The sequence below is a fragment of the Elaeis guineensis genome, chromosome 1 (genome assembly GCF_000442705.2).
Source record: "Elaeis guineensis isolate ETL-2024a chromosome 1, EG11, whole genome shotgun sequence".
Taxonomy (NCBI): Eukaryota; Viridiplantae; Streptophyta; class Magnoliopsida; order Arecales; family Arecaceae; genus Elaeis; species Elaeis guineensis.
The window spans coordinates 28,606,251-28,620,558 of NC_025993.2; the positions used below are offsets into that span (position 1 = coordinate 28,606,251).

Genomic DNA, 14,308 nt, shown 5'->3' on the forward strand with positions numbered 1-14,308 from the left:
ATAACTTATCACTTGCCCTTTCATCCTTATCCATTTTGTGCACCACATTACTTACACGAGAAAAGGTTTCTCGTGAAACTTTTCCACGCACAAAGATCCACGCCCCTTCTCTTCTCACGTCCAAAAGGATAGGGATAAGTTGGTTTTCGTTTGAATTCAAATTTGATTTGAATTCAAATGTGTAACCTCTTGTCTTTATCCTCTCACGCGGATAAGACACGTTCGACGTTGTTTTAAAAAGAGGTGAAAGGTGGGACGTGCGTAGAAAAATTAGGAGAGAAACTTTGGGGCGTGAGGAAGGCTTCTGCGCAAGGTGAAGGTCCAAAACCTTCCGAGAGAAAAAGAAAGAAAAGAGAGAAAATTGGGCGCAGGGTTTTTGGTGTGTACCCTAGGGTTTCTACCTAGGGTTCGGGAAGTGAGATTGGTGTGCCACGAGTGTCGTGAGTCCACCAAATTTCAGAGAGAGATCCATCAGCCTCTCAAGTAACTGTGCAGATGATCCAGAGCATCCGAGAAGTCGGCACACATCGATCGAAGGAGTTCGATCAACATCTACCATCAAAAGGATGAAATCACGAACTAGCATTCGTGAGGAGCTGATCAGACGGGAGCTTCGTGTGGACGATCCGCAGAGGTCAGGCAGTTGGGTGGCTGCGACGTGATGATCAGAGCCCTCCGACGGTGATCAGATTGCGGTGATCGACTACCCGCAAAAGGTGATGTGTTCTGAACACAGTACTGTAAAACGTTTACTGATTCAAATTTGAATTTCAAATTTAAATGCATGCTGTTGTATCATATTTAGATCCTAGTGTAGGGTTAATTAGTATTAATTAATGAGATTAATTAATAATTTCACTGTAAAATAGTAATTTTGAAAAAATTTTAAAATTACCATTTTGCCCCTGCACTAAATTTTCGCTTCATCACCAACATCATATATTCAAGGAATAGATTTCTCTTAAAAATTTCTCGGTGAATCTCTTCATCAAGGGATTTTTGACTTTCATCAAGAGATTTTGTCCCTTGCTAAAAAATTAATTTCTAATAGTACATGTACTTATCTAATATTTGAATTTAATGGTACTCTTTGCACTCATGTCCTAAAAGTCTTTATTTATCTAAAAGTTCATCACATTCCTGCACATTATATACGAAAGTGCGGGACTAAATATGCAAAGAAAGGAGGTGTAGATATTGCAACGAGTGCAAATCAAGGTCAGTAGGACACACCGTCAAGAACATGATTGCAAGAGATACCATTAAATGGGTTCATATATGATTTCTTTTATTTTCTATTTTTATATGCAAATAGTTGAACCCTGGTGTTTGAATGCATGGTGAAAAATATGCTCGTTTGTACACCATGTATGAATTCTTAATGCTTATTTCAAATAACAATTTTTTGGACCATCACACCATGTACACCAAGCTCTTTTAGTTGAGTACTATAACCACTTTTACCCACATTTCAACTTACCCTAGTTTAAGTAAGCATGCTAACTCCATATGCTTTTTTAATAGATTTAGCTTGTTGATCATGTCTCCCTTGCAGATTTGATTTCTTGGTGTCAAAGTTTGCAATTGGTGACAACTGGCTAGTACATGATGGTACAAAGGCAGCAAGCAACTGAGCAAGCTGGCATTTTGCCAGCAAGCAAATCAGCCACTCTCAGCCATTTTTACCATGGACAACCGACAACCACTCTCAGCCTTCTAGGAATTTTTTTTTTTTTTTGAAAGTGTATGGAGGAGAGGAAAGATCTCCCCCATATTTTATTATTTACTAAATGGTTACGAACAGATGGATTTGTTTTGCCTTTACATGAGTAGCTGAACAGGGCCATGCAGAGGGCAGTACGATACTCCAACCTCTCTTCTATTCGGCCTTTAAAAGTTGTGTTCCCCTCTTCATATTCTACAGTGTGCTTCTCTGACTCTTATTTTCTCCACGATCTCTCCTTGTTAATGCCTTCTGTGCGAGCCTTTGTTGTTATGAGTCCATTGACCTTCACTCATGTCTTTCCACATATAATCCCGTTAGTTTTGCGAAGGACTTGTTCATTGCCCAGGAGGTCCAATCGTTATAGAGGAACGCTATCTTTTTGCTAACTTCCACGCATGAGTGTGCTTCAAATCTGAATATCCTTCCATTTCTCTCTTTCCATCTGAATTTTAGGAATTTGTTGGGGTATGACAACTACCTCTACCAGACCTAGATTCCAGATTCCTTGCAACTACTCTAACATATGCTTCCTAATCCTCAAGCATTATCTAAACTTATCTGGTATGAAATACTTGGCAAGTAACATACAGAAAGCTTGAAAGTAATAAGAAGCTCCATTGTAATGCTTGCAATATAGGATAAATGAAGGTTAAAAGGTGTAGAAGATCTGAAAAATGAAACGTCAAGGGTCTTCTCCTTGATGTGAAGGGTTAACCAACCATGTCATAACAACCAAACATGCACACAGATGCATATGGTGGACTAATGCTAGGAATGAATATAGGGTTTTCATTCGAGTAATACCCCAATCCAGTAAAAAAATCTGAATGCACAAATCTTAAGGCAGCCAAAAAAAAAAAAAGAAAAATAGAGAGAAGACTCCCATTGGACTCCCAATTGGACTCGGAATCTAAGGCTGGGAGGAGTCTAGCTCCTCCCCTCTCCACCTCTATTTAAAGGGACGATGTCCCTTATAAAATCCCACCATTGGCTATCGTTCTTTGCCGAAAAGAATTTTTTTCTCTTTTTCCTCTTCTTCTTTTGAGAGTTTCCATCAAGTTTGTTGGAATCATGTCCAAACATATTGTTAGAGATAAGTTAAAAATCTTTCTTACACCCTTTTCTCTTTTTTTGGCCACCAAAGCTTGGTCTTCAGCCAGCAATCGCCGGATTTCTCCCTATCCTTATTTTTTCTTAGTTTTTCTCCTTCTCTTTTTGGTTTTTCAGGCATCGGAAGTCATTGCTAACGACCGGTCTGAGATCCTTGGTCTATGCTGTTGTAGCTCCACCACCGTCGACCTCAGCCATGCTGGCGGTGCTCCCCTTTTTCAAGAGAAAAAGGGAAAAAACAATCCCCAGTTTCACCATGGAAACAAAGGTAGAGAGAGAGAGATGAAAAGAAAAAAAGAAAAGAAAAGAAAGAAAGAAAAGAAAAAGAGTTGGTTTCCCCTCTCCCAAATTCCTCACCCTATCTTGGCTTTCTTATTTCTCTCTCTACAAAGGTTTTCCTCTCTCTAGCCTTTCTCTTTCTTTCATTTGATTTTTTTCTCTTTCTATACATCTTTTTTCTCTCTAGAAAGCAGGTGATCCCAAAGTCTCTCTTGCAACCCATACTGTTCTCAATACAAGGGTCCTAAGCACCGTTGTCGGGCAGTGCGCCAGCTTCTATCGTGGTTTATAGTCATACTCGATTGTGGTATCCAACTTGTATCCCACTTTGATCTTCATTGATTTAAAGTCACCGAAACTAGTTGACTTAGTGCCGGTGGGTTATATCACTTGGCTGGTTTATTTTTGATTTATCTTGATTTGAGTATAAAGCCACCCCTAGCCATGCCTTTGTTGGGTTGTTTCACTCTCTTGTTCTATTTAGATTCTATCTGAAGGACTTCTAAGATATGGACTATTAAATTAATTAAATTTTAATGACTTTAAATATATGTATCTGATCCATTTGATTAAATTTGGATTTTGAAATATGACGAGGTAAGTAATCTAATGCTTCAAATGTGTTTTCAAAAATTTTTTTAAAAAATAATAATTAGTTTATCCAATCTGACAAAATAGATCAAGCATGTATTAATTTATTATTGTAAATAATTTATTATGAATATATTATCTACTTTAAAAAATAGATTTAGAAAATCTAATTAGAGAGTTTGTGAAATTGCTTTTATATATGTTCTCAATATAGTTGTAATGTGGCCCTACTAATGGAGATTATACATTTGATTTGTTGACTTGTAATCTAAGAAACTAATTTCGACATGGAGCCACCGACGATTAGAATAGTGGTATCTATTATCTAGCATTTTATGTAATGTATTTCTATTATCAGGTCTATGCCACTAGGTTATGTGGCCATAGTTTGAATGAGTTTATTACCAGTTTATGAAAAATAATTATTTTTAAAGAAATATATATTATTTAAACTTTATTTTTTTCGATCAATATTATATAATTTATTTACTTAGTATGTTTAAAATCTATTTTGATATGTTATGTTGTTTACTGGGCTAGTAAAGCTTACTATATATATTCTCTTTTTTTTCTATGTTTCAAATCATGAGTCATGATTACTTAGGATACGGGGAGAGTATGCTGGATCGTCTAGAGATTTTATGTTTTTCAAATTTCTAACTTAATTTGATGTAGTTTGGATATTTTATTGAGATATAATATTATGATTTATGTTACATAAAGATATGTCTTATAAAAAATAATTTAATTAAATTTTTATTAAATTAATTTTTAAAGATCCAAGGTTCAGTATTATTAGCATCATTTTAAATTTTTTATGATTTAATCTATAACCTTACATCTTATAAGGCTCATCTTGCTGATATGTGGTATTTGTCGCATGCCCGATTCGAGGCATGATAATTTGACTTATGTTTGATAGACTTAAACTAGAGTATATATTCTACGCAAAAAAAACTAGAGCATATGCAAAATTATTAGCTCCGATCTACCAAACCAGCGTAGAATTGAAAAAATGGAGTTTTGTAGTGAGGATGTAGAGGCTGCTTCCTTCTGGTGATAGAGAGAGAGAGAGGTGAGTGATTCAACGGGGATAGGGAGAGAGAGAGAGGTTGGGGGGTTGGGCTTCCTTCAGTCAAGAGAGAGCTGTGGGGTTGTTGGGATTCCAGCAAGAGAGAGAGAGAGAGAGAGAGAGAGAGAGAGAGAGAGAGATTGAGAGGTGGATGGTTGGGGTATGATAAGGGAGAGGCAGAGAAGCTTGGGATTGGGGTTCCGGCGAGAGAGAGATAGAGAGATAAATAGGTGGGAGGAGGGGGAAAAGTTTTCCTTCGACCAAGAGAGAGAGGGATGGGGTGGTTGCGATTTCAGCAAAGAGAGAGAGGTGGGAGAGTTGGAGTTCTGGTGAGAGAAAAAGAGGTGGGAGCCTGGGGTCCCAGCGAAAGAGAGAGGATGGGGGCTTGGTCTTCCTTCCGATGAGAGAGAGAGAGAGAGATGGGAGGTCGATGTTTTGATGATGGAGTCGGGGTTGGGAATCTACGAGTGGGAGAGGTTGAGGGTTAGGATTTCGGCGAGAGAGATATGTGGGAGGTCTACTGTACATGGAGAAAGACGGGTTGTACTTGGGGGGGCGGGGGGGGTGCTGCATGTGCGGAGGGTTTTAGATTTTTTTTTAAATAATTTTTTTTTAATTAAATATTTTAAAAATATGGTGGTTCGAAAGTTATTTTCGAAACTACTGCTCCACCGCCATCCCAACTGAAATCATGGGTTGAACCCATGATTTCAAATCTATATAGTCATTTAACGTAAATCAAAAAAATTTAAAATTGTAAGCTCAACCCACGATTTTATAAAATCGTAGGCTAAGCCTACATTTTTTTTTAATTATTCATTGTCTCTTCTTCGCTTTTTTTTTTTTTTTTCTGCATGCGGCCGCCCTTCATTTTTTTTTTCGCAAAGCTCTATCGAGGAGGATGGACAAAAGGGCACGAGCGGTCGTCGGGGCTCGCACAAAATCACGGGGGCTTGGGTTTGCCAGGACTGGGAGAGAAAAGTAGAGGGGATGACGGGAGGGTGGGGCCATGGAGGGTGCAGGAGGCGGTCACACGGGGTGCGGAAGGTGCCGGAGGCCGAGGAGGGGAGAGGTGAGGGGGGTTGGTGGTGTCGGAGCTAAAGGAGGAAGGAGAGGAGGTTTGGTAGTCACGCAGAGCAAGATGCAGCACGAACGGCGGGTGCAGCATGGATGGTGGGGTGGCACAGATGGCGGTGGGGCAAGACTGCGACTGGGGCAGCACGGATGCTCGTGGCCTGGGCCTCACACGACAGGGGGTGGGGGGGGAGAGGTGGCAGGAGGAAGGGAAGGGAAGGGAAAAAAAGAAAAAAAAATTGAAAAAGGGGAGGAAAAAATATATTATTATTTTATTATTAATAATTTAAAATATTATTTTTAATAATAATAAAGTAGTATTTTAAAAAATTAGAAAAAAATAATATTTTAAAAAATAAAAGTAGGGGAGGGATAAGAGATGAAAATAATATATTTTTTTAAAATATTATTTTTAAAAAATAAAATATTATAAAAATAATAATAATATTTTTTTAGAAAATATAAATTTATTATTATTCAAAAATAATATCATATTATTTTTTTATTTTAAAAATAATAATATACTAATTTATTTTTTAAAAAATAATATTTTTATTATTTTTTAAAAATAATATATTTCGAGATCTGAATCAAATCAAACCTAATAAATTATCCACAAACAGAGCATGACACTCCGTCGGGCGATGGAATTGAGCCCTTCCATCCTCTACCCCTTCTATCCTCTATCCATGCTCATGCTAATTGTTAGTACTCCCTCGCTCGCTCAGTTCCACCATCCACCCTTTGCTTGCCCGTGGGACCCCCACCACGATCCCCCCTCCGACTGAGGGAGATAGAAAAGCCCGTGGATCCTCCGCTTACACATTACTCTTTTTATATAATATAATATTATTAATAAAATAATAATAATAATAATAATAATATTAAAATAATAATTTATTATTAATCAAATAATTTTATTTTATTTTTAATAAAATAATAATATTTTATTATTATTCAAATTATTATTAATAATAAATTATTATTTTAAAAATAATATTTTATTATTAATTATTTGAAATAAATTTTTAAAAATAATATGTTATTATACAAATAGAATTTTTAAGTTAATAATACAAATATTTTTTAAAATAATATTTGAAAAAAAATAATTTTATTATTATTATTTTAAAATTAATATATTTTTTGTTTCAAATTATTATTAATAATAAAATAATAATATTTTTTTTCCTCCCCCATCCCAAATACTTTTTTTTTCTTTTTTCCCCTTCCCTTCCCTTCTCTTCCTCCCGCCGCCTCCCCCCACCACCCCGTTGCGTGAGGCCCAGGCCACGGCCATCTGCGCGGCCCCGCCGCACCCACTGTTCACGCCGCACCCACCTCGACATGTCTACCAAAACCCCTCTTCTCTCCTCTCCTAGCTATGGCACCACCAACCCCCCCTTCGCCTCCCCTCTCCGGCTCTAGGTGCCTCCCGGACCCTGCGCAACCACCCCTCGCACCATCCGCGGTGCCGTGCTGCCACCATCCCTTCTCCTTCCTTCGATTCCGATAAATTCGAGCCCTTATGGGTCCGCACGAGCACCGACGACCGCCTATGTCCCTCCATCCATGCTCCTCAGTAGAGCGGAGCGGAAAAAAAATGAAAGGTGGCCGTACGCGGGAAAGGATAAAAAAGAAAGAAAAAAAAGAAGAGGGAACGAGAAACAACCAGAAAAAAAAAAAAAAAAAAAGAAGAAACCATGGGCTCAGCCCACGACTTCAGTGAAATCGTGGGTTGAACCTATGATTTTAATCTTTTTTTACTGCATATCAGATGGCCATGTGGACTTGAAATCGTAGATTCAACTCATAATTTCAACTGAGATAATGGTGAGACGGTAGTTTCGAAAATAATTTTCGAACTATCATATTTTTAAAATATTTTATTAAAAAATATTATTTTTAAAAAAAATCCGGAGGGTTTGGGATTTCGGTGAGACAAATAGCGAGATTCCTTGGAGAAAGAGAGGGTGGTTCGGTGGTATGAATGGAGAGAGATTCAAACAAAAGGAACTTAGCACATGTGTGACCTCCCATATCGTCGGAATGAATATATATATATTTTTGATTTTCCTCGGTCAAACAGAAAAGTGGCCAGTAAGTTTCGGTTGGTGGCCGCGAGATCCATGAAGAGTGGATGGCGAGGGATTCAATCGAATTTGGCTCTAAGTACCGTAGTCTAATCTGTATATCCTTTCCTTCCTCCCTTCCTCTCCCTCACACCACCCCCCCCCCCCCCCCCCCTCTCTCTCTCTCTCTACATATATATATATATATATATATATATATATATATATATATATATTTTTATATATATATCTTTCTAAATATTTCAATTTATATGGAAATTCTTTCAAAATTGATATCTATATATATATCTTCATTAAATATTATTTTTTGTATGTATATCCATATCATCTAATACTATTAAAAATTAACAGTTTAAAATTAAAATGACTAAAATATTCTTATAGATAGATGTACAAAAAGAAAAATTTATAAGGGTATATATGCAAATAGTAATTTTAGGTATTCACACAAATTTAAATATTTACAAGAAAAGAATTAAGTATATTCATTATTTTAGTTATGCATATTAATTTTTTCTATTAAAATAAGAATTTAATTAACAAGCCAATAGAGATGTATTATGCACAAAAAATTTTAAATTTGAGTTTTCTTGCATGTATATCCTTCCAAATATTTAAAGTTACATAAATATCTTCATAAATTTACTATTTATATATATATCCTTATAATTTTTTTTTTATATATCTATTCGTAAGAGTATATTAGTCATTTTAATGTTAAACCATTAATTTTCAACGGCAATAGATGATATAGATATATATACAAAAAAAATATTTTATGAGAGTATACATACAAATATCAATTTTGAAAAGATATTTATATAAATTGAAATGTTTAAGAGGATATATACGTAAAAAAATTCTTTATCAAATGATAGATCAAAATTATTTTATCTAAAAAATAGAAAGATCATAACCATCTATGTTTCCTCTAATATGTAATAATATGCTTCTGAGAAAAGTGTCTAAACCTAATATTAGATGGATAACTTATACATTTGTACATAATAGATATAGTTATGGATTTGGATATTATATAATAATAAAAATGTATAATCTTATTATATCTTATTTTAAAAAATTTTATCAAAAATATTTTTATGAAATACATAAGGTATATCTTGTTGTTATAAGATGGACATAGTCATCCCATCTTACCTAAAAATAAAATATAATATAATATTTTAATATATAAAATATTATATAATATCGTCGTCATATTGTTATATTATGTAATATATTACTACATTGTATAGTAGGAAGGCTTGAATCTATCTACAAGAAATAGATAAAAATTAAATTAAAATTTTTTTGCATGTATATCCTTCTAAATATTTAAATTTATATGAATATTTTTATAAAATTACTATATATATATATATATATATCTTTATAATTCTTTTTGTTGAATATCTACTCATAAAGATATTTGAATCATTTAAACTTTAAATCATTAATTTTTTAATGGTATTACATGATGTGGCTACATATACAAAAAAAATAAAAAATATATATATGTATATAAAATAAATATTTTTTAAATATAAATATATATATATATATATATATATATATATATATATATATATATATATAGAGAGAGAGAGAGAGAGAGAGAGAGAGAGAGAATTTTTTGTATGAATATTCTCTTAAACATTTAAATATATATGTATAGTTTTTAGGGTCTTCTAGCATGAAGCTCATGACCTCAGAGGGGCACAAGTAGTTGTTGGTACTTGATATATTAAATGCATTTTAGTTTTTAAAGCATGTTTGAAATTTGTCGGTGTCTCTTTATAAATTAGTACGTACCTACATAATTAAAGAAGAATATTCTTTAATCATCGCATGACACCGAACGTTTATGCATAAAATATGTGGAGTCAAGAAAACAACAATTAATTTGGCCCCCTATGATATCTCAGACGCACATTTATGAACGGATCTCTTTGCCCTTCCTTTTTTTTCTAATGATTTCCTTTTTTCAGAAGTGAACTGGTTTGCTACCTTCCAAATATATATAGAACCTCCCTCCGGATCACGTTCCAAGGGGAGGTGTGTCAACAAACTTTTTTTATGAAAGTGTACCAACCAAACTAGTCCTCTTGTTTTCTTGCACTCTCAAAATTCAAGTTAAACTTGCGACTGCTTTATTTAGGCCATATATTGATAGCCTTGTTTACAAGAAGGAGAAACCCTCATTACAAAACTTTCAATAAGAATTCAAGAAGAATTGGATAACAACATTAGATATACAGAGCTAAATGACAGAACTAGTTTTCTTCAAACTTCAGGTCACCAAACCAACGACTGCAGGTATAGACTGAACAAAAGGCCTGTAACGCGGTCATTAACAAGAGCAGAATGGCTGCAAGAAGGGTGAGGAGCTTCCATGAATTAAATATGTAGTTCTTCATAAGCTTGCTTGTTTTGATTCTCCAATTCCTGTTGTAGTACTTATTCACATCTTCGATAACTCTATCTAGCTTTGGCACCCTCGTTAGCCTAACTGATTTACTCATCCCATTCCATATATCCGCTACCTCTTTGTCGCTCTTCATATGGTTTGAGATGATCCCACTTTGCCGCAGAAGCTTCACATCTTCCTCGGTGTCTATGATTCCATTCATCAATTCGGTGTATCTTGTAAAAACTAGGGGCCCAAATATAGCTGAAGCTTCATATGCTACCAAGTTCCTCAGTACAACTTGTGTGTTAATGTCCAAAGTCACGGTGGGGAGATAAAAGATAGCGGACTTCATGTCAAAGCTAACCCCATTTATGCCCTCATGAGTTGGAACAAACTTTACACCGGCATCCACAAGCTCGGTTACTGAAGGAATTATTATCTCCTCGATCAATGGGGGTTTGTTGATATTGGTAGCTGAGTTCAATTCATCACTTTTGGAATCCCCATTTGTTTGAGAGGAGAAGAACTGCTCGGCGAAGCTAGTGAACACTGAAAGCACGGGCAACTTACTGAGAACCTTCCATGGGAGTTGCACTAAGAGCTTTATGGGCCTTGAGGTCAAGACTTGTTTGACAGACCGGATAGGCACACAATTTAGAGCTGATACATTATTCCAAATGATAACAAAGACTCGTTTCACTTTGCTGGAATTCTCAAATTGCTGATCATTTGGTTTGCTTTCGTCATCTTGAATGACTACTTCTATTGATTCTATATGGTCTTTAAATTTAGGAACGAGCATGTTGTAAAGGAGTTGGAGCAGGTGCACATGTTGTGTGATATCGACGATATTCCCTATCATCTTAAAGGCTGAAACTTCTTTCAGGAACCTCTCCAATATTTCTGATAGCACTTCATCAGCACTTTGTGCCGATGAGCACTGGAACTCTAAAATCTTTCTTAGCAGAAAAAGTGGTATCTGATTCTCTAGCATCATGATGTCCCTAACTGTGGCATTGTTTACCCAACTCACTTTAGAGAACCCGTTTCCTACAGCCTTATCTTCTTGATCACCATGATATTTTTGGATGAATTCGAGCAAGAAGCATGCGTCAATGGCCATCATCCATGCTAAGGTGTCTCCATTGTAATCCAGGTACCTGTCAAATGTCAGCATTCATGAGAATAATGGAGAAATGCTTAAGCAAGCAAACTATATGTATGATTGGCTTAAACTTTTATACCTGTGATAGGGGGCGCGGATCTTATGTTCGAGTTCAATGAAGCAGTCGACGATGAGCTCGAATCTAAGGTCTCTTAAAGCATTCGCTGCTCTTTTTGCAGAGGCAATCTTGTAGCGCTCCATATCATAGAGCTCGGGCCGACCCTTGTGGTAAGGGCCAAGGGCAAAGAGCTGGGGAACATAAGCTTCAGGGTTGGTTGAGAGGAGGGACTTGGGGACATCAAAAATTGAGACAGGAATGCGCCTATCTTCCTCATCGAGTTTCTGTGCGAAGGCATGTCGGACGTGGACCAGCCACCGGAGCTCATCGAAGCGGGAAATGTTGGTGGAGGGCAACGAGGATTGGTTAGAGGCCATATTCTTCTCTGTGCAAAGCTTTCTTTTGGTCATAGTTTGGGAGGAGAGAGAGCTTCTTATACAGCTTCGATATGAACTAATTAACAAAGGAAGATACCTTTACTTTCTTTGTGCGCGTGGACTGATCAACCTTTAGCCTCAATGTGTTCCATGTGGTTTTAAGGTTGTTCTCATTGGGGATAGCAAGAAGGTGCATGATCCAAGAGGGATGACCTTCTTGTCAGCAGATAACAAGACGGGGGTTTGTTTAAAAGCCAGTTCGCTGCTCCATTTGATCTGGTCAAATAGGATGAGCATGGTTAAGGAGAAACTAGGAAGGTGGAGTAGCCATTTTTTCCCCATCAAGTTAGGTGCAACAGGGCCCATATCACAAGGTAGAAAAGAATTTTTAAAAAAAAAAAATTATTCTCGCGTGCCCATCCACCAGAGTAATTAAGAGTATAATTATTCCTGTGTTACACGTGATATTAGTTGGGAACTTAGTTTGTTTCTTGGTCTGCGGAAAACTTATTGCATATATGGCCCTCCCCTAACAGCCTGTAAACTACATTTTTTCTGCATTGACAATATTTATTTTTTTAAAAAATTATTTTTTTATTTTAATTTAACCATATTTATATTTTTATATTTTAAAAAATATCAAATTAATCTTTTTAGTTGTCTATATATTCTAATATAGTCCAGTCATTCATTTTACCAACAAATGATATTAGCTTTTCTTTTTAATGGATGAAAAAATTTCTCGTTCATAAGTAGACTTGGAGGAGAAAAAAGATGAGGAGGAGAAAAAAGATGAAAAAAAATGGGAGTAAAGAAGGGCTGAATAGATTAGAGGAGGAGAATAAGAACAAAGAGAAGAAATGAATTGGAAGGAAGGGGAGAGGAAAGATAGGTTGTCGGAGAAAAAGAATAGAAGTGGAGGGGCTACATTGAAGGGAGTGGTTTATAGACGGCTTAGAGAAGAAGGATGAGGAGAAGGATGATGATCATAAGGTGGAAGGGAAGGAGGTGGAAGGATAGATGGAGGTAGAGAAAGACCCCATGGAGGAAGAGATATGGATAAGGAGAAAGAAGAAGGGGAAGGATGGATTATTGGTGAAAAAGGAGAGAGGGTGGGGTCATGAGTGAATTTGAAGAAAGCAAAGGATGATGAGGAGGAAATAAATAAGAAAAAGAAGGGGGAGAGGAGAAAGAGGAAGGGAGAGGGGTTGCTCACCACAAGAAATGGGTTGGAAGAGAACAAGGAGAAGAAGAGAATAGGGAGAAAGAAGAGGAGAATGGTAGAAGAAGCCGCCATAAAGAAGGAGAAATGGATGAGGAGAAAGAAGAGAAGAAAGGAGAGAAGAGGAAAAGAGGACATCGGCAATGGAGGAGGAGGGGACCAATCAGAGAGGAAAAAAGAATGAGGAAAGACATGAAGATAAAAATATTTTGTTATTTTATAAAATTCTATTAACAGAGATAAATGGTTGAACCACATTGAAATATATCGATAACTAGAAAGGTTAGTTTTGATACTGTATAGGAATGTAAATAAAATTGAGCTAAAGTTAAAAGATATTTTTATAATTTTATAATTTTTATTTTTTTTAAATAGAAAGAATTATACTTCAAAATTGTTGTTTTCACAAATTCTAGAGATTATTTGCTAATTAAATTGAAGAAAATGAAGAATACCATGTAAATATTTTGCTTTAAAAAATTCATATGTCAAGAAAACTATTTTGTTGTGTAGAGCCTTTTTACACATCTTGGGAAAAAAATGATGCTTGTTCCTGGAAAACCAAGCATGCGGAGGGAGGTTGTTCATTTATTTGAGCAGTGTATAAGTCTACAAATTGAGCTATGCATCGGTTCTGCGTGATCTTAGCAAGTTCTTTTACTGAATTAGATGACGGCTGGCGCTCTTGAACAATAAATATAGCTTGTGTACGGGAAATTCTTACACCAGGAGTGTAGCGGATTCTATCCTTGAAAAATAAAAATTGTAGAGGATTCACATATATGGTTTGGTGGTGTCTTATCCAGTAAACTGAAAAATAAAGAGGCCGGCTCACTAGATTTAGTTGATTTGTCCAACAACTATAGGTATTTTGGTCAGGGTTTTAGCATTATATTTTATTTTACTTTACTTTTTGATGTAGAGCGTCTAAGCATGTTATTCACACTATATTGTAAGAAGTTCATGGATATTTTATCACCTACTATATGAATGAGTAAGGTTGCCACTTTAAGCTTAATTATGGCGCCTATGACCTTTCTCTTGTGGAAAAGACCTTAAGCGACCCCCCATTGCCAGATTTGTAGGGCCATGCTACGTGGTCTAACCATGACCTTAAGGAGAAGTTTCCGA

At 35.9% G+C, this 14,308-nt stretch overlaps 1 protein-coding gene across 1 annotated transcript; it reads right to left on the reverse strand.

Moving 5' to 3' along the window:
• Positions 1 to 10,065: 10,065 nt before the first annotated feature.
• LOC105032289 (putative UPF0481 protein At3g02645) lies at positions 10,066 to 11,967 on the reverse strand. The gene is made up of 2 exons (XM_010906697.4): positions 11,600 to 11,967; positions 10,066 to 11,515 (listed from the first exon to the last, which is right to left on the reverse strand). The coding sequence occupies exons 1-2, from the start codon at positions 11,953 to 11,955 to the stop codon at positions 10,219 to 10,221; spliced, it is 1,653 nt and encodes a 550-aa protein (XP_010904999.1). The 5' UTR covers positions 11,956 to 11,967; the 3' UTR covers positions 10,066 to 10,218.
• Positions 11,968 to 14,308: the final 2,341 nt, after the last annotated feature.

What these genes read in the sequence shown, in the direction of transcription:
- LOC105032289 (XM_010906697.4), bottom strand. Translation starts at nt 11,955, where the DNA reads ATGGCCTCTAACCAATCCTCGTTGCCCTCCACCAACATTTCCCGCTTC. An exon ending in ATCCGCGCCCCCTATCACAG is followed by an intron (nt 11,516 to 11,599) that starts GTATAAAAGTTT and finishes GACATTTGACAG; the next exon opens with GTACCTGGATTACAATGGAG.